The 21,122-nt window shown below is 40.5% G+C and overlaps 1 protein-coding gene across 2 annotated transcripts in view; it reads left to right on the forward strand.

Annotated features, from left to right (window-relative positions):
- The window catches only part of snx29 (sorting nexin 29), a 594,171-nt gene that overhangs the window by 292,895 nt on the left and 280,154 nt on the right, over positions 1–21,122 (forward strand). The window contains exons 17-18 of one of the 2 annotated variants that reach the window (XM_068003253.1): positions 12,423–12,478; positions 19,283–19,364. The exons of the other annotated variant lie outside the window; for it this stretch is intronic. Of the exons in view, the coding sequence (XP_067859354.1) occupies positions 12,423–12,478; positions 19,283–19,364 (138 nt within the window). The remainder of the gene's footprint in view (positions 1–12,422; positions 12,479–19,282; positions 19,365–21,122) is intronic. 2 annotated transcript variants of the gene reach the window in all.

Here is a 21,122-nt window from a genome sequence, read left to right on the forward strand (position 1 = left end):
AAGAACCTACGCCACTATTTGAAGCAGGGGGAAAAAAAATCTTTTGAATATTTTGGATGGAAACCAATTCACTTCAGCAGGAAATCTTCAGAGCCCTCAGAGAAGGCAGAGAGATCAGAAACAGAGGGTGGTGAAGTACCTGACACATCTCATTCTGGTGCCGATGACAACAAAATGGAACAAGACCAGTTTGAGTCTGAAGCTGAAGAACATGAAGAGGATGGTAATCCACCTACTACTGATGTAGGTGATGTGCAGGAGGAGGAAGAGCACAAAGAGAAAAAAGATGAACATGAACCACCTCATGTTTCTGTTGAGAAAATTCTTTCAGGTGCAGGAACTTGAAAACAGGATTGCACAGACTTGTGCTTCATAACTGGAAAAGGAAATTCTATCCAAAAATGGGTATCAAAGGAAATCTGTTTCCCTGTGTACTTCTCTCCTACTCTCTTCCTAATGGAGAGAAAATTGAATGTGACTGGACAGCAGCGACATAGCATGCCGTTTATTACATTACATGTCGAATTTTCCTGCAGGTTGCAGCAACTCAAGGTTTTCTTCCAAACTTAGCCACACCAATTGGGTGCCCTGCAGATTGCAGCTGGCACCAGCTGTTTAAGTGAATCCCTGACCACGAGAAAAGTAATGCACACAAGGAGTATGAGATGGAATGGATAGATGCGAGACGGAGATTGAAAGGTGATAAGAGCGTCCACTCATTACTTGACAAAAATCTTACAAATGAAAAAGTGGAAGGAAATTCTTAAACGTATTTTTGATTAAGAAGGCATATGGAATACTTTCCTTTATTAGCCGAGGCATAGGATATAAGAGCTGGGACGTAATGCTGCAACTGTATAAAACACTGGTTAGGCCACAGCTTGAGTACTGTGTACAGTTCTGGTCACCACATTACAGGAAGGATGTAATTGCACTAGAGAGGATACAGAGGAGATTTACAAGGATGTTGCCACGACTGGAGAATTTTAGCTATGAGGAAAGATTGGATAGGCTGGGGTTGTTCTCTTTGGAACAGAGGAGGCTGAGGCGTGATTTAATTGAGGTGTACAAAATTATGAGGGGCCTAGATAGAGTGGATAGGAAGGACCTATTTCCATTAGTAGAGAGGTCAATAACCAGGGGATATAGATTTAAAGTGATTGGTGGAAGGATTGGAAGGGAGCTGAGGAAAAACTTTTTCACCCAGAGGGTGGTAGGGGTCTGGAACTCACCGCCTGAAAGGGTGGTAGAGGCAGAAACCCTTAACTCATTTAAAAAGTACCTGGATGTGCACCTGAAGTGCCGTAACCTACAAGGCTACAGACCAAGTGCTGGAAAGTGGGATTAGGCTGGGTGGCTCATTTTCGGCTGGCGCGGACACAAAGGGCCGAATGGCCTCCTTCTGTGCCGTAAATTTTCTATGATTCTATGCCATTTTGTTTCTTGGAGAACGAAGATTAGCTTTTCGAAGCTCAAGCTCCAAGCTGGGTGATAAATCCAATAGCAATTTTTTCTTGGTTTTATTGAATTATTAGCCCAGTATAATCAGATTTTGGGTAACCATTCTGATTGTGTGAAAAAGGCATAGGTGCGAAATGAAAGACTTCAAATACATAACTTGTCACCTGAGAGCCAAAATGAATTTATTGAAGGATGCACCATGAAAACAATCCCACACAAGGTTAAAGAGGCTAAGTATTTTTCCGTAGTTTGCAATGCAACACCAGACTGCTCACACAAGGAACAGCTCGTACTCATGATCAGATACGTTCATCAAGTACCTGCAACAAACTTTGAGATTCAGGAACGTTTCTTGTGCTTCAAAGACTTTGCCAAGAAGACTGGCAAGGAAATAGCTGAGAAAACGCCATAGCTGAACATGGATTAGATTTCAAACTGTCGTGGACAAACTTATGACAATGGAGCCAACATGGAAGGAAAATATTCTGGTGCACAGGCCGTGCTTTTTTGACAGAATCCACAAGCACTTTTTTCTCTACGTGCAGTGCATACCCTGAACTTAGTTGGTGTTGATTCGGCAGAGTCATCAATTGATTGTATCACGTTCTTTGGGTGTCTTCAGTCATTGTACAACATTTTCAGCGCAGGTCCACAAATGTGGGAGATTTTGAGGAATAATATTCCCATTTCTCTCGGTTCAATGTCTGTTACAAGGTAGTCAGCTCGTTTCGATTATGTACGTCCTTTTGCCAACAATCTAAAAGGCTTAAAAGTACCATTGACTGATTTTGCTTGACTTGAACCTGACTTGCGATTCAGAAGTAATTTTGCCTGCCCACTCAAATACACGTCCCAATTTAAATGTGTTTTACTCGCGTAAATTTGGCAATTCTTCAGTGGAAGATAGGCAGAAACCCCATTTATGTGTCTATCCGGGGTTTCTGCTGATCTTCTGCCGAAGTTACGGCAGTCAGTTGGGAGAACCCTGAGGAAATTCCTGGGGAGCATCGAAGGATATTCGGACATGTCGTTTTTAACTACTGTTAAGGAAGAATTGTGCAGTGAAATTGGGCTGATAAATTAGGAATTTCATGAACAAATCTGTTGAGTGTGCTAAGATTCTTCTTTATTCATATCTCAGCTAAGTATTCTTAGTTCATCTAAAATAATGAGAAAAAGTAAAACTGCTGAAAAGCTGAATAAAAATCATATGATCCTAGAAATTACAGTACAGAAGGTGGTCATTAGGCCTATATGCCTGTGTCAGTGCTAACGTTTCAACTGGAGCTATCTAATGTAATCTCATTTTCCTGCCCTGTGCCTCTATTCTAATATATTCTTCCTTTTCAAATATTATCCAATTCCCTTTACATAATGTTATGGTCACTGTATCTCTAGCCACTTGTGGTAAAGCATTCCATTACCTTTATAACTCCAGATGTGAATATAATGTCTTTTAATTTTCCCCTGCTCTTCTAGTGAGACTGTGACTGATTCATCAACCAGTGGGAACAATCGTTCACTATTTAGCCTTTTAAAAGCTTTCATAAATCTTAAAAAAAAAATCTTTATTAGAAACCCCCCTTAAGTCCTCTGTTCTCCATTTATTCATGGATTAATAAGTCATTCATTTCTCACCTTTTTGCTCCTATTGGGGATATATTCAACCTATACCTTATTTATCTTGGGGTAGAAATTTTTAATGGGATGGCAGCGCAGAACAGGCATTATGGCACCAGCCGTCGGTTACACATCACGCCCAATATTCAATTCTATTGCAGTCAATGGAATGAAATATCAGATGGGATGTATAACTGCCCGTTTTGTGCTGCCATCCCATGACGAATTTCTTCCCCCTGGCGTTCAAACAGCTCCCACTGGTGGCCCCCTGTTATTGGGTCATTTTTTCAACTGTATAATCGGGGTGAGATCCCATCTCATCCCACTGAAATCAGTTGACTCAGGATCAAGGCACAGTCACACCAAGAAATACTGACCATCAAGTATCTTTTTGTCATCTTTCATGTTGAATTTAAAATTCACGTTTATGAAGCTGTTTTACATAATTCAAACTTTGCTTTACAAACAAATTCAAAGGCTATAGATATATCTGCATCCTTTTTAAAACTTACATATGTTTATAAGCTTATAGTTGAATCTTATTGACAACTTTATATCAGCTGTCAGTTAACAGAACTTAGCAACGTTTTGAGAAAAGCATCACAATTATTTACAAGTTCTTGCTTTGAACGCTGACTTTCTCTACATTGTTATTTCAAAATCCATTTGCAACCCGATTCATATCTCTACTTATTACTTTTACTGGAATATTTCAGTCATGTAAAGAGGAAGACATAATGTTTCCTGATATCTTTATTCTCTTTGTGCCCTAATAATCTATGTGTGTCTAAGCTCTCGCCAGTTTTGTGTATCTAATCTCCTACTGAATAGTTTTTTTAGTCTAGATAAAACTGCACTGTAAATAGTTCCTGTTCTCAGCAAAATGGGTAAGTACTTATCTAGTACTAATTCAGAAATGATATGCACTATAATTACAGATAATGCTGGAAAACACTCAGCAGGTCAGGTGCTTATTTTAGTTCTGTATTATCGTGGATATAGATAAACATTCTTCCACTATGCACCAGCATATACTAGTACAGTAGGGAGTTAGAATCTTGAATCTTTTGTATATAAATCAGAAACCATTGTCGTTCTTCAGGTTACTATTAGAGACACGATGAGCAGCTAATTACAATTTTGATTTTCTAACATTAGTGGGCAGTAACTTTCAGACTCTTACACTGATAGCTATTGAGACCTGTTTTGACGTTGTTGGGTATATGAATACTCTAACTGCCTCAAAGATAATTTTTAAATAAAAGTACTTATTTATTTCATTTCAACATAAATTCTTACATCCTTGTTGTGGTTCCACATTCAGTATTTTTACAGCAATATTTGTAATTCCATGAGGTGAAATCAAATCACTTAATGTAAGTGAAGTGAATCATTGTATGAGAGAAAGGAAAACATATCAAGACTGGCTTTAATCTCATGAATGTTGAATTGTAAAAGCCAATTGTTGAAAGTTCAGCTTTTAAAAATAAATGTAAGCTTGGCCAACTAAAAAAAATAAATGTTAGTTTGGCCAACTAAAGCATCAGTTTATTGAAACTCCATTTAACGTAAATCTGTTCTGACATCCTATTCAACTTCTCGTCTCATTCCAGTTAACTGTGTTACTTATTGGAGCACACATAAGCAATGCATATAGGTTTCATATTTAAGAAGCTTTGTTGAAATTTCATTTTGTACGGCAGTGCAGTATGTCAGAGGACACATTGTATTTTCATTTCATGAAATGTTGAAGCTTGTACAACAGGGGCATATTTAGCAAGAATTAAATACAACAGGGGCATATTTAGCTAGATTTAAATACAACAGGGGCATATTTAACTAGAATTAAATTCAACAGGGGCATATTTAGCTAGAATTAAATACAATAGGGGCATTTTAGCCAGAATTAAATACAAGAGGGGCATATTTAGCTAGAATTAAATACAATAGGGGCATTTTAGCTAGAATTAAATACAAGAGGGACATATTTAGCTAGAATTAAATACAAGAGGGGCATATTCAGCTAGATTTAAATACAACAAGGGCATATTTAGTTAGATTTAAATACAAGAGGGGCATTTTTAGCTAGAATTAAATACAACAGGGGCATATTTAGCTAGAATTAAATACAACAGGGGCATATTTAGCTAGAATTAAATACAACAGGGGCATATTTAGTTAGAATTAAATACAACAAGGGCATATTTAGCTAGAATTAAATACAACATGGGCATATTTAGCTAGAATTAAATACAAGAGGGGCATATTTAGCTAGAATTAAATACAATAGGGGCATTTTTAGCTAGAATTAAATACAACAGGGGCATATTCAGCTAGATTTAAATACAACAGGGGATTTCTAGCTAGATTTAAATAAAACGGGCATATTTAGATAGATTATATGCAACAGGGGCATATATAGATAGATTTAAATAAAACAGTGGTATATTTAGATAAGTTTTATGTACATTAGTCCATGTATTTCATTAAAGAATAGCTGATGGGTAAAGTTGTTAAACAAATCTCAGCTGTTTCTTCTCAGCCAGACCATATAATGCATAGTGCCCTAGGAAAAACCTGAACACTGCATCTCGCTGGCAGGAATCCATCATTTTTACTGCTGGAATCAGCGAGTTCTGATGTGCTCTTCTGTTTATTCATGTGCACCTGCTTGCTTTGGAAGCACTTGCTTCAAATTATATGTACAGAAGGAGCTGCAGTATAAAACATCACCATAGAGCAAAACTTGTTTTAATGAGAACTTTTTTACTCAACTATAAGGGCCTGGAAATTGATTGACCAAGCTTGTAAAAAAGCAGGGCATCAGGAGTATGACAACAACTTTGGAAGTGTGACATTTAAAATCAGGGAAATAGAATTTTTTTTATAGCATTTCCCATGTACTGGCAAAATGTTTTGTACATCACTGATCACTGATTAGCGTTGAGTGAAGGTAATTTCACTAAATTTTAGATGGATTCAAAACCAAAGAACTTTCCTTGATCTGAAATTCTTGCAGTATATTTTGAAATTGTAATCTTATAACATTTTTGATTATAGTGTCAAAATTATATTACAGTTCTCAAATGGTTAAAGAAGCAATTGATCTAGTGCAATATTATGTTGGCAAGTGGGATTTATTAATGTTTGACTGTCTTGTTTGTTTTTATATGTCCTGCCCAGTTTCTAAACTGATTACAGTTCACAGTGACTCCGAGGTTATACTGTTGTGGGGCAGGGGAGTGCAGGGCGTGGAAGTGGGGGAAAGTTTGTAAAAGATCTCCCCAGAGACATTAAAGTCATTGTTTTTTCATTATAATAAATACATTGCATTTCCTATACAAATGGAAGGTAGGTTCTAACTTACTAAGTGCGTTCTCTCACATACCACAGTCGCATAAATAAATAAATATCTTGGTGGAGCAGCTCTTTACCTTTACGGTTCCTCTGTTTAGGCTTTTTATAACTAAGGCATAAATATAGAAAATTTTAGTTCAATCTTCTCTGATTTGCATTTTTCCTTCTTTACCAAATATCCCAGCAACAGCATTTACTGTATTTATGCAGAACTTTTTGATTAAACATTTTAAATTCAGGACTTTTATTCAGAATATTTCGCTAAACGTGAATAATGTTATCATCCTGCCAGAACTTGCTATCTGTTTATATGAACCATCATTGTTTTAGAGTACTGAATATAAATATAAATAACAGAATAAATGACAAAACATGAAGACTCCACTTTGAAATTTTGTATGGTTTCGAGTTTTGTTTCCTACAAGCATAACATGCTGTGAGAAATCCCATGAATGTAGTAACATAAACTGTTTTTCCAGGAAAATGACTCCAGGACAACTTGAGTTTATGCTCTACCTTATTTTTGATGTTTTATACAAAACAACAAATTTCAATTCATTTCATTGACCTAAAAACTAATTGTCCTGAGGGTTTCATTATTAGTAATTTTCCATCACTACATCAGAGTGGAGGAATGGCTGAGACTTAAAAACCACAAGCCATGGCAGTCTCCCCATCCCCCAAACACTGTTGTGTCGTATCTCTGACAATCCTATCTTACTCTCCACATGGACACCTTTCCCCTATTCCCTTGGCCATGGCAGTCACACCTGGGTGTAACGCCTGGAATCGCTATTAAATTAAACTGTAGGGTTTGTACATGTTTCTGTAATTACTTACCTTACAGGCCTCCCAGCGTTAGTTGGCACTGCAGCTCCTTCAAACTGTAGCTCCCAGTCCATCCATAGTCTGCTGTATTGTAAGATATTTACATTTCTACTGTTTTAATTAAATTTGTTACGCCATTCTATTAAATTAATGATTTATTCAGAAACATTTTAATCCAGATATGCCTGTCAGCTGTCAAACCGCAGTCCCTCTGCACAGCTCCTCATTGACTTGGCCCCAACTCTAGCTCCCCATTCTGCTTTGTATTTCTGTCACCCACCTCTCTCCCTCTCCTGCTTTTTGCTGCCTCAGCTCACGCTTCTGTCACTCCCACCCTCTTTGCTTCTTTCACCTTCACTTCCTTGCCAACCCAGTTCCTATTGCCCTGCCCACCTAATTTCATACTCTTGTTTTGCCTCAGCCTACCAAGTCCTGGCCGCAGTCCTACTCATGGGGCTCAATTTTGAAACGGAGCCGGGAAGGGGGTGGGGGGGGTCCATTTGAGGTCGGGAAACCCATTAGTACGGGTTTCCCGGACGACCGTACAATTTTGATGTAAAGACATCTTTAATTTTTTTGTCGGTTTCCTGCCCGACTGACCGGCTGATTGCCTGGCTGGTCTCAGTCAGACAGGAGACCAGCCAGGGAGAGGACGCCTGCAGGTGAGTCTTTGTTTGCATGGTGGGGGTGGGGACTTGGGGGCACGGGTGGGCATAGGAGGGCACGGGGGTCGCGAGTCATGAGGGATGGGATCGGGTGTCAGTCACGGGGGGGGGGGGGGATTGGAGGTCATCGCGGGGGTCCGCAATCGTTGAGGGGGAGGGCTGGCAGGTCAGGGTTGGAGGATCGGGGTCGGAGGGGGAAGATGGGGATCGGGGCGGTGGTGTCGGCGCAGGTAGGTTTGTTGGGCCTGAGGGTAGCACTCCTGCTCTTGCGGGCCCACAAGCTGTGCCTTTTTAGGCACTTACCTGCAGTATTGGGCCTTCGCGCCTCCTTTCATGAGGCATAAAACAGAAGGCCTGAGAATCCCAGCTCCCCGGAGTTGAAATTGGGAGGTAGTTAAAAATGGAGGCCTGAAGCCTCCTTGAAAGGATTTAAGGCCCGACTCGCCACCTGGGAGCAGGTTGGCCACTAGCCCCTCGTCCCGTCCCCTGGGAGCAGGTTGGCCACTTGCCCCTTGTCCCGTCCCCTGGGAGCGGGTTGGCTGCTCGCGCCTCGTCCCGTCCCCGTGAAACCGGAAATGGGCGGGTTGGGGACGGGTCTGAAATGATGGCAATTTTTAATGCCCCCCCCCGCCCCTAAACCACCTGTTTTTTACTTTTAAAATCGAGCCCATGGTTGCCGTCCTCTCTCCGAAACTTTCAATTTATTTTTAAACGCCTGCAGAGCTGTATTCTATTCATTGTGCTTTAAAAACAAGTTTCTGCTGTTATAGCTTATTACTGGGTAACTGTCATTCCTCAGGCTATTATGGGGGTCACCAATGTGGCTGGGGGGAGGTTCGGGTTGAACAAGGAGGGATAGGAGGTAATTGGAGTGATAACCTTAATGGGCTGGGGGTAATAGTGGATGGGTTTGATGCGAGGGGGTACTTGGTTGGGAAGGGGGCAAGAGGATACATAAGGGTTAAATTATGAGGCGAGGTTGCATAAACTTGGCTTGTATTCCCTTGAGTTTAGAAGGTTATGAGGAGATCTAGTTATTGTCATGAAAATGATCAAGGGACGTGATCGGGTAGATACAGAAAAAACATGTCCTCTGTTGGGGGAATCCAGAACAAAGGGACATAGTCAAAATTAGAACTAGGCCATTTAGGAATGAAATTAGGAAGCACTTTTTCACACAATGCACAGGGGTAAAATGAGAGCGCACTAAATTGGAGGTAACCTTGAGACATGGTAAGTAATTGGTTGGGAGCCAGGAGACAGAGTAGGGATAAAGGGCTTGTTCTCTGATTGGTGGCATGTGACAAGTGGTGTTCCCCAGCGTTCTGTACTGGTGCCTCAGCTTTTCACCATATATATTAATGGATGAAGGAATAGAAATTTGTATATCCATGTTTGCAGATGACACTAAGTTGGAAAGCACAGTAAGTTGTGAGATGGGAGCAGGAGACTAAGTGAGTGGGCAAAACTATGGCAGATAGCGTTCAATGTGGGGAAGTGTGAGGTCATCCACTTTGGATCTGAGGAAGACAAATCGGAATATTTTCTTACTGGTGAGAGACTAATAGCTGCGAAGGAACAAAGGGATTTAGATGTCCCTGTACACAAATCATCAAAAGCTAGTGCACAGATACGAAAAATAATCAAAAAGACTAATGGAATGTTGGCTTTTATCTCGAAGGTTGAAATTCAAAAGTGAGGAAGTGCTGCTTCAATGGTACAGAGCCGCCTTCAGACCTCATCTGGAGTATTCTGTTCAGTTTTAGGTACCAAACCTCAGAAAAGATATATTGGAAGGGGTACAGTGCAGATTCACCAGAATGATACCGGCGCTTTAAGGGTTAAATTATGAGGCCAGGTTGCATAAATTTGGTTTGTATTCCCTTGAGATTAGAAGGTTGAGAGATGATCTAATTGAAGTATTTAAAATGATTAAGGGGTTTGATAGGGTAAATACAAAGAAACTATTTCCTCTGGTGAGGGAATCCAAAACATGAAGGCATAATAAAGTTAGAGCTAGGCCTTTTAGGAGTCAAATCAGGAAGCACTTTTCCACACACATGCTGGGTCAATTGAAATTTTCAAGACTGAGATCGATAGATTTTTGTTAGGTAAGGATATCAAGAGATATGGACCAAAGGCGGGTAAATGGAGTTGAGGTACAGATCAGCCATGATCTAATTCGATAGTGAACAGGCTCAAGAAACTGAATACTCCTGTTCGTACGGGCAGTAAAACGAATAGGGTGGAGGGAAATAGAAAGAGAGTCAAGTTTGAGGGTGAGGCTAATTGATCCTCTCTCTAACCCCCCTCAGGGTAAGTGAATTGGTGGTGAGCAGGCAGCGGATGGAGATTGAGTGGAAGGGAATGCAACAATGGAATGAGGGGCTAGTGCAGCAAACGTGGGTTTATTGGGTAATTCGCACGGGGTGGGGGGGGAATGGGCAGGGGAAATGATGGGAGCAAACGGGCCTTATAAAGGGGAGCCAGTAGTGGGAAGCTAAATGAGTATGGGACTCAATAGGATTGAGGGATTGGGGAACAAGAGTAATAGGGAGAAGGGATCAGAAGGAAGCCACCCAGTGCGGCGGGCTGCATTTCTCTCACACCTTTCACTGGAAAGTGCAGTTTCCAGTCCTTAGTGATCCCCTTCCCCAACACACCATGCCACATATTGCCTCCTATCCGAAACAAATGAAGAAAAAGACAGAAGCAGAATAGGACAGGGAGATGAGCAAAAAGAGTTAGGGATAGAGGGAACAGAAGAGAAAGACACAGAAATGAAAGGGGAGACAGACAGACAAATGGCAACATACAAGCCGACTGAGACAAGTAAGAGAGAAAATTATCCATTACGAATGCAAAGCACCTGCGATTTTCCAATAGGCCACCTGCTGCCATGTGAAGCCCTGCTGGTGGAACAGGGCCAAGGGCCTATCACATCCTGTGACTTATTGTATGCAATGCTTCGTTGAGTCAGAGGTTACATAGTTCTAAGGGGGTAGAGGAGCCATCTGTTCCAATTGTTGGCTCGTATCTTGTTGACCCGCAAGTCCTCCTATGTGCCAACTTCAGTCTGGATACTGTCCTTCGGATTGTGCTGAGAAGGAATGAAAGGCCCCTTTTCAGTCCCAATGCAAATTAAGTCTGTGGCTACAAAACATATGTGCCAACAGTTCTCTTGGTTGTATGGTTGTTACCATCCATCCTTTTTCAGGATATCAGTAATTTAGTCCAGACATGCTATCTCCAAACTAGGCCATAATTCTTTACACAAGTCCTTTTGTGAATCCTGCCTTTCTTCTTAAATTGTCCTAACTTTTGCATGACCGCCTGCTGCAGTGCTTGACTTGCAGAATCTTAAAAACCTGATCTAAAGCCTCTATCATGCAGATCAAATTCTCATAATACACAGATATTAGTACTCACTGCTGTATTGTTAAGCTGTTAATTTCTCAATTCGTGCCAGATGTTCTGGGCCTTCTGCCGAATCACCCCCAGTATACCCATGTCACTTCTACACCACTTCCTTTTACTGTAGCCCTCTATGCTAACTATCCAATGAGGCCCTGCACCTATGCCAAACTGTTAACCTCTTATACTATACACCATCTTATACTTGAGTCCCGATAACCCTGCCAGTCAGAGTCCAGATGGATATTATAATTCTAGCGAGACAAGCAGCAGGAAGCTGGTAAAACTTCAGCAGTAACCAGGGCATACTTGCAGGTCCCTAAGCCTTGGGCCTGCCAGCTGATGCCTAAACTCCTTGACATAGGTAAATGGGGTGTCTCTCTCTGGGGAGAGAGTGTGCACTCTGTGTGGGGTAAATAGATATTCTACATGTGTAGATTTCTCATTGTTTGGTTTAGAGACTTCTCCTGAGACGATGAGTTTCCACGCACACCAGACACTCAGCTACTGGAAAAAAAATCCTTTTAAATCTTTGTTCCATTTCCATGCTCTCTTATACTAAGTGGGTCTAGACATAGATGCCTTAATTGCTGCCATCAGTTCATTTTTGGAGGGCCTATGGCAAGTGTTTTTCCAAAATAGGTCCAATTGCTAATTTTAAATGCCCTGGCAGGGAATCAGTAGGATTCAGCTTTAAAGAGCCGCCACTTTTCATTATCGATTGAGACTATGATTAGAACCCAAGTTTTCTTGAATGGGACACCTATATTCTTTTACTAGAGTAATTGGGGCTACCATTAAACCTTGTTGCAAAAACTTCACAGTAAATCTTCGTAAATTACTTTGTGAGAGATAAAGAATTGTTCTTATAAAGTTCATACATGCTATTCTGCACTTAAGGAAATGTTAAATATATCTTGTATTTAATAATATTTTGAAGTCAGTGGTGTTCGGGACTGATTTTTTTTCTTTCTTTTCGCATTAGAGTGCAAACGCTATGAGTCCACATATCATGCCATTTTCAGTGTGTGATGTATACAATTCCCCAATTTGAAAAAGATTTTCTTCCTTTAACAGGTCCCTGGTGATTTAAGTCAAACCTCTGAGGACCAAAGTTTGTCGGATTTTGAAATGTAAGTTGACTCAAAATATAATTCTTATAACTGTTCATTTTCATGGAAATAATTGTAAAAAAAAATTCAGATAGTTTGACTAAATTTTATCTTGCCATGGAACAACCCATACCTTAGTCATCGATATAAGTTTTGTTTATAATGCTTCTATTGGTGTTTCGGTGATGAAGAATGATCAAGTACTGGAGAATGGATTGTCTTGTATTGAACAACTGGTTATCTGAAGTGTGCGACCCAAAATGGGTCCCACTGGCTTTTTGGTCCCAACTGTGTTAAGGAAGTACCACTGCCTGGAATTGGAAACTTTTTAGCTATGTAGATAAGGTTGAATACTGGGGGTTTCAACCAAGTGGTTGAGCTTCAAGGATTGCTGTTACTGGACAGCAGAATTTCAATTGTACAATGAAAGTAGTGTTTGCCTGGGGAAGATAATTAAGGCTGAACGAGATGATTGGTAGGTAGTCAAATAAGTCATGGAAACATGGGACTAGGGGCAGTAAAAGCTGTCATTGACCAGGATGGGGCATTGTAGCTGAATGTTCAGCTTTGAAGCACAAAGAATTGATCAAACCTTTGCAGCTCCAAGATTTCAATACAGTCCTAATTGCACCCTGCTGACTTGTTTGTGTTCAGTTCTGTGGACTACAGAGATCTGAAGGTCTGTGGATTTATTCAACATTCTGGTCACAGAATATCTTTCATCACCTAGCTGTTACCAAGAAATATTGTATGGAATAATGCACACGAAGGCAGCCAAAAGGATGTCCAAAAATATTCTTACCAGTAGCCCTTTTTTAAAGTTAAATTTAAAAAAAAGTCAAAATTAATTTTTCTTTTCCTTTAAGTGCTGCCAGATTTTTGTTTAATCATTTACATCCAAGCGTAATCCGGCAAATGTATGGTATAGCTGCAGTAAAGCGCTGCCCCTTTATCAGTGCCATTACACTGCTGCTTTTGCATCAGTGCAAAGTGATTTTGGATGTGCATCAATGTGAAAGTGGTAGTGTAACTTGGGAATGAAGTGGGCAGTCTGACTCCTGATCATGCTGATGCCCTCAGTTGTGACACCAAAAATAGGCATGCCTGAATTTCTACCCCATAAACCATATTTCATCAAATTCTCTACCACCTACTTTGTGTGTGATGTAGAAAATGTTATAAGGTGGGGTGGCGGGGGGGCAGACTTATTTCAGGAGCAAGTGGATTTTGTGGGAGGATGAAGAGCTTATTTCAAGCATGGCAGGGGAAGATGCTCTGCACTAGAATGCATTCTCCAGTAGATTTTTTATTGTGACATTGACAGTATAATTCAGATCTGCCAGCTGTGCATCACACTGTACAGATTGCACTCTAAGTGGCATACTGTGATCTGTATCTGTAACATGATGACACACTATAATTTCTTATTGATAGAAAAGTAACATTAAATTATACAGTAAATTTTATTGGGATTTACAAATTTGTTGATCAATTACCTAACACATGCCTTTTCTATTTTAAGAGGCGTTCTGCTTTCAGTTCAGATGCTTTTTTCAGTATTTTTCTGCTCAGCATTGTTTCCATCTCAGTATTTATTGACTGCAGTTATTTTAGGTAATTGCTGCCAATTTGCTGGCTTGTCAAGTTATATAACTCAAGTTTTCAGCTTTTAATTTCAAAATCTGCTGGAAATCTTTTTATCAGCTAGAGTATTTTTGCAACTTGTCAAGTTGCAATTGAATTCTTTGTGGTGGGAGATCAGCTTGGCCAAACCTCCCAGCTTGCTGTTCTTGCTTTTGTCTGCATTCTCTATTATTTGTTTGTTTTGGTCGCTGATCTCATTTCCTTCCCTTATCACACTTGTCTATTATCCTTTTGCAGTTTCTACTTCTCTTTTAATTGTTCTGAGTATTGTTCAACAACAGTGGTAATTTATTCCTTCCTCAGTATACTTTCTGAAGCTGTTACTGGCTTGAGCTTTACTTTTAGTAATTCTTCTGTTTATCCTGCAATGGGCTTTATTCACTTTTCATCTTTATTCTAACTACTGGGTGTTTGGATTTGGATAAGTGTCACTACTTTCAATATTTTACTGACTGCTGGTCTGGATCTTATTACCTTAATCTATTTTCAAATGTAAAGAATCTTACAACACCAGGTTACAGTCCAACAATTTTATTTGAAAATCACAAGCTTTCGGAGATTATCTCCTTTGTCAGGTGAGTGTGGTATTCCTTGAACGTTTCGCATTTATAGTCAGAGAACAATACCTGGTGATTATAGATAATCCCTCCAACTGCCCGTTGTCAAGGCAATCAAAGTCTTCAGACAGAGAGGTGTTACCTACAGGACCACCGAATATACAAACGGCCAGAACACAAGACAGAGAGAGAGAGAGGGAGAAACATCCGAAAAGAAGAGAAAGACAGAGAATGATCCGTTGTATTAAAAACAGATAACTTTTATTCGCTGGTGGGGTTACGTGTAGCGTGACATGAACCCAAGATCCCGGTTGAGGCCGTCCTCATGGGTGCGGAACTTGGCTATCAATTTCTGCTCGACGATTTTGCGTTGTCGTGTGTCTCAAAGGCCGCCTTGGAGAACGCCTACCCGAAGATCGGTGGCTGAATGCCCTTGACTGCTGAAGTGTTCCCCGACTGGGAGGGAACCCTCCTGTCTGGCGATTGTTGCACGGTGTCCGTTCATCCATTGTCGCAGTGTCTGCATGGTCTCGCCAATGTACCATGCTCCGGGGCATCCTATCCTGCAACGTATGAGGTAGACAACGTTGGCCGAGTCACAGGAGTATGAACCATGTACCTGGTGGGTGGTGTCCTCGCGTGTGATGGTGGTATCTGTGTCGATGATCTGGCATGTCCTGCAGAGGCCGCCGCGGCAGGGTTGTGTGGTGTCGTGGACGCTGTTCTCCTGAAAGCTAGGTAATTTGCTGCGAACGATGGTCTGTTTGAGGTTGGGTGGCTGTTTAAGGCGAGTAGTGGAGGTGTGGGGATGGCCTTAGCGAGGTGGCCGTAGCAATCTATTTTCATCTTTCAGATACTCGATTGTGCGAGCTATAGAATTCGTTGCTATAGACAACAACATATCTGAACATCAGTCATAACTGTTTGACCTACATTATTGTTTTTGACCTCTTGATTCGGTATCAAAAGTGATGATTGAGCTTTTACTGCCTAAGTTAACAAATATCTTAATTTTGCTAATAACCCATTTCTTAGCATAATCTAAATTCTAGTGTCAAAGAATTTGTTCTTTCTTTGAGCAGTAATTAATTAATTCATATATCCAGCATCGTCTTCCCTTTGACTGATTAAACTGTAACACATAAAATAACATGCAGAATTTTTCCCAATGTGGTTGTCCAAAAACTGGTTTGCAGCAAATGTATATTTTCCTTCTTATTAAAATGTTATATTATAGTATCATAGTAGTATCACAGTATGGTATAGCACAGAAGGAGGTCATTTGGCAAATCATGCTTGTGCCAGCTCTTTGAAAGAGCTATCCAATTAGTCCCACTCCCCTTCCCTTTCCCCATAACCCTGTAATTTTTTTCCCTTCAAGTATTTATCCAATTCCCTTTTGAAAGTTACTATTGAATCTGCTTCCACCACCCTTTCAGGCAATACATTCCAGATCATAACAACTCGCTGCGTAAAAAAAATGTTTCCTTATGTCATCTGTGGTTCTTTTGCCAATCACCTTAAGTCTGTGTCCTCTAGTTACCGACCCTTCTGCCACTGGAAACAGTTTCTCCTTATTTACTCCATCAAAACCGTTCATGATTTTGAACACCTCTATCAAATCTCTTAACCTTGTCTGCTCTAAGGAGAACAACCCCAGCTTCTCCAGTCTCTCCACATAACTGAAGTCCCTCATCCCTGGTACTATTCTAGTAAATCTCTTCTGCACCCTCTCTTAAAGCCTTGACACCCTTCCTAAAGTGTGGTGCCTGTATTTGAACACACTACTCCAGCTGCAGCCTAACCAGTGTTTTATAAAGGTTTAGCATAACTTCCTTGCTTTTGTACTCTATGCCTCTATTAATAAAGCCCAGGATCCCATTTGCTTTTTTAACAGCCTTCTCAACTTGTCCTGCCACCTTCAAAGATTTGTGTACATACACCCCCAGGTCTCTCTGTTCCTGCACTCCCTTTAAAATTGTACTATTTAGTTTATATTACCTCTCTTCGTTCTTCCTACCAAAATGTATCACTTCACATTTCTCTGCGTTAAATTTTATCTGCTATGTGCCTGCCCATGTTGCCAGGCTGTCTGTCCTCCTGAAGTCTGTTATTATCCTCCACGTTGTTTACTACATTTTCGAGTTTGGTGTCATCTGCAAACTTTGAAATTATACCATGTATACCCAAATCCAGGTCATTAATATAAATCAAAAAGAGCAGAGGTCCTAATACTGATCCCTGGGGAGCACCACTGTATACTTCCCTCCAGTCTGAAAAGCAACTGTTCACCATTAGAATCATAGAAAGTTAGGCGCAGAAGGAGGCCATTCAGCCCATCGTGTCCGTGCCACCCTGCTTTCTGTCCCTTAGTCAATTTTGTATCCATGCTGCCACAGTCCCTTTAATCCCATGGGCTTTAATTTTGCAAACAATTTTGCGTATTGTTCTCATTGATGTGAGTTCCTATTGCTGGCCTAACTCATCATTAGTGATGAGTTCGTCCGTCTGTAATTATCACATTGTGAGTCTCTATCCTATTTGCATTCCTGCTCCCTTGGCATCTCATCAGTTGCAAAGCTTTGTTATGAAACCCATTGTATTGCATCTCAGTTGCAGCTCTCTTCCTCTCTAGCTCGTCACTTCAAACCTTGTCAGAACTCCTTGTTTTGCATCTTGTTGTTCACATCTTTTCATATTTAAAATCTTTATTCATAGCACTTGTCATATATCTCTTCATTTATATTGCACTTGCTTTGGTGGCTTGTGATTCATGAAATTTTATTACATCAGCCTCATTGTGTTGTGTTGAGTTACATTAGTGTGAGCTATTTGCACCAATTCTCATTGTGTTGGGCCAGATAAGTCCAAGTACATTATTTTCCTTCTAATATAGGATTCTTGCAGTTCTAATGCATTGCATCACATCTCACTATACTAGATACATTAGTTCAAGTACAATGTAAAACTTTTCATGGCATTGAATTACATTCAATTCAACCATGTACATTGCTCTTCTCTTCATATGGAGCTTTTTTTCCCAGTCCTATTGCATTGAATCATTTCTCATAATGGATTGATCACACTGTATTGGGTTGCATTGCATCACTATTTACGGCGTTGCATTAATCCTGGTGGATTATGTCACTTCTCATGCTTTAGTTGTCGTGTGTTGCATCCACTTCTCACAGCATCTGGCTGCTTTAATCCCCATTACTTCTCATTGTGTCTGGTGTCAAACTCTGTTCCCCCACTTAAATTTGAGGGAAGATTCCCCAAATTTTCATCTTGTCCTTCCTTGATTCCTCTTTGCCCTATATCGATTGTAGTGGAGAGAACAGGCAAAGTATTCCCAGACTGTCCACGTTTGTATCTGGTACTACAGATTGCACAGTTGCAGCTCTTTTTCCAATTTTCTTTTCCCCTCATTTGCAACATCATATGAGGTTCACTCAGAATTCCCCATGGAAATACAGCTGTGTTTGGGAGCAGTGGTATGGAAGATCAAATGTATATCCCATCATTAAAGTGGCAACTGCATGTTGGTCCATCACTGCCTATTATTGAAGCCTCTTTCTGGGGAAAAAAAAGTGACATATAGTTCAAAATATCACTACAGATGTTTACTTCAGCATTGTATAGTGGTACAACAATTTTGTTTAAAAATGATACTGCAGATTCAACTGAGATAAAATTATTAACTGCAGTATTATCATAGATGGTTGTTTTACATTATTAGCAGGAAAATATCTATTATTCAGTGTGAATGTTAATATCCATACTGCAAGCTGTAACTACTTTTCAAATCCATTTCTATTCCTGCTGTGACAGAAGGACAACCCATCACATTCTGGAACTTTATTACATTGCTGACTTCATCTATCTCCAGTTTCTCCTGCAGCAGGGTTACGGTTTCTGTCAATCTCAGAAATCCTCCTTAAATAAGTACCGTGTTGAACATATTTGGAAACAATGAATGCAGTACCACTTAAGGCAGCTGAAAAATTGCAAGCTGGCACTTCAGGCAATATTTCTATTCAGAAACTATGAATATGGAATGCCTGCAAGCTGCGTTCAATGAAATTTTATGAGAAATGAACAGCAATTTCTACTACAAGCATGCTTATTTTGTTATGGATGAAGTGTGAACTATTGGAATTGGTCCACGTTTGTGAGGGTTTAAACCATAGGATCTCCTGATGTTTCCTTTTGTTCAATACTACCATTGATTCCTTCCAAATCTTTAAACTCATGTGATAGGACGATGCCTTATTCTTTTAGCAGTATTAACACTAAAAGTAGTATTTTAAGCCTCTGGTGTTTTTGCATCTCCACAGAATGTTTTAATGTCAGCTTTGTAATGTGCAACATTTTTCATTACTTGCTGAGTGTGACAAGTTAGAAATTTTGCAAGTAAATCAGTTTATGAATGAATTGGGGAAAGCGTTGATGAGGCTGTCCTATCTTGGCAGCTGTCATGCACGCAGATCCTAGTCCTATTATCTAGAGGTCCTTCTAAATTGTTCTAAATGAACTGCATCCTTTGATTATTTTGCCTGTAAATTGTTTTGTAAATTCTACGCTTTCTCATGAAATTCACTGTGGATTACTTTGTGTCTGTTAGGGCTCACTGTGCACTGATAAATGTCTGGATTCCAACGGTGTTTCTGCGTGGACGAGCTGCTAATGCTTTTCATGTCTACCAGGTATGAGTCTAAGAAAAATGAAATGCTACGTTCTCACTGTGTATGTTGTTTGCCCAGCTTATAAAATCTAAAAAATATGCTGTACCTTCCTTTCATAATCCTACCTGTTTCCACAAAGTATCCTTTTTCCATCTTCCTTCCCCCCTCAAAAACAAAATGTACTCTGAATCCAAAATGCTGCATCTTGTGAGTACAACCAACTATGTTGTATGGTAACAGTGGATGTAAGAAAGCGTGAATGAAGAAAGGCCATTTGATCCATTAAGCTTCTGCTTCCACAGACCATATACAATCTATCCAGTCATGCATTTTACCCTTCCTAATAAACCTCCGGAAGGAAAGTTATTTAAAAATACTTCCTGCAATCAGGCAGAGTCTATCGGGAGAACCAGAGTGGCAGATTTAAACAGCGCGCGAGAGCCGGCAGCAGCAGAGAGTATCGGGAGAACCAGTGCAGCAGATTTAAACAGAGCACGAGAACAGTAGCAGCAGAGCCTATCGGGAGACCCAGAGTGGCAGATTTAAACAGAGGTTGAGCCGGTGGCAGCAGAGAGTATCAGGAGAACCAGTGTGGCAGATACCAGACAAACAGAGGGGAAAACTCAAAAAGTGACTTCATAGTCAGCACAGAGTGAGGAGCAGCGGAGCCAAGGAATTAGAGCTAAGTGTTCAATTTATCATTTATCTTAAGTATTATGAGCATAATATCCTTTAGGTAAGCAAATAGGCCAAAGAGGCTAAATAGATCTAAGGGGACAAAATAAATTAAGTAGAGGAAACCAGCATTAAAGGGATCCAATTTGCTGTAAATAAGTGTCTGCTATACATAATTAAGAAATAATCAGTAATTAATTACTAATTAATTTCAAATCAAATGTCCATCAGCTAATTAATACTAAACATCAAATAAAATAAATTATTGCTAACTAATAAATGAATAAAGATTAGAGATGGCAGCACAGGCAGTGTGTCGGGACTGCAGTTTGTGGACAGCGAGTCCTTCCCGGTTTGCCACATTTGCAGGAAATGTCTCTGCCTTGACTCACTCCAACTCAGAGTCCTTGAGCTGGAGTGTGAGTTGGAGACACTCCGACACATTAGGGAGGGGGAGGAATTTCTGGATAGTTTTGTCCAGAGTACAGTCACACCTCAGAGGAAAGCACAGGTGCAGGAAGTGGAGAGCGTGACTGTTAGTCAGCGGGGTAAGGGGAACCAAGGTGAGGTAGAGAAGGAGGTACTGCAGACACTGGTCCTATCCAACAGGTGCATTGTACTTGCTAACTGTGAGGAAATGGGTGCAGGCTGTGGGGTGGACAGCCAGAATGCTAACCATGACAAGGTGGAGCAGGAGGCAGTCCAAGGTGGGGAGGAGCAGAATAGAAAAGTTATGATCATAGAGGATTCAATAATTAGGGGGATAGATAGTGTCCTCTGCAGTTGCGACCGAGCGTCCAGGATGGTGTGTTGCAAGGATAAAGGATATCGTGGGGCAACTGGAGAGGAACTTGGAAAGGGAGAGGGACCATCCAGTTTTGTGGTCCATGTCGGAACTAATGTCGTAGGGAAGAGGGAATATCAGAAGTTAGGAACTAAATTTTTAAGAAACCAGGACCTCACGAGTGATAATCTCTGGATTACTACTGGAGCCACATGCTAATTGGCACAGGGATAGACAGATCAGGAAGGTGATTGTGTGGCTGAAAGACTGGTGTGGGAAGGAGGGGTTCCATTTCATGAGCAACTGGGACAGGAAGGAGT

This window comes from Heptranchias perlo, chromosome 22, assembly GCF_035084215.1.
Source record: "Heptranchias perlo isolate sHepPer1 chromosome 22, sHepPer1.hap1, whole genome shotgun sequence".
In the NCBI taxonomy this organism is placed as follows: Eukaryota; Metazoa; Chordata; class Chondrichthyes; order Hexanchiformes; family Hexanchidae; genus Heptranchias; species Heptranchias perlo.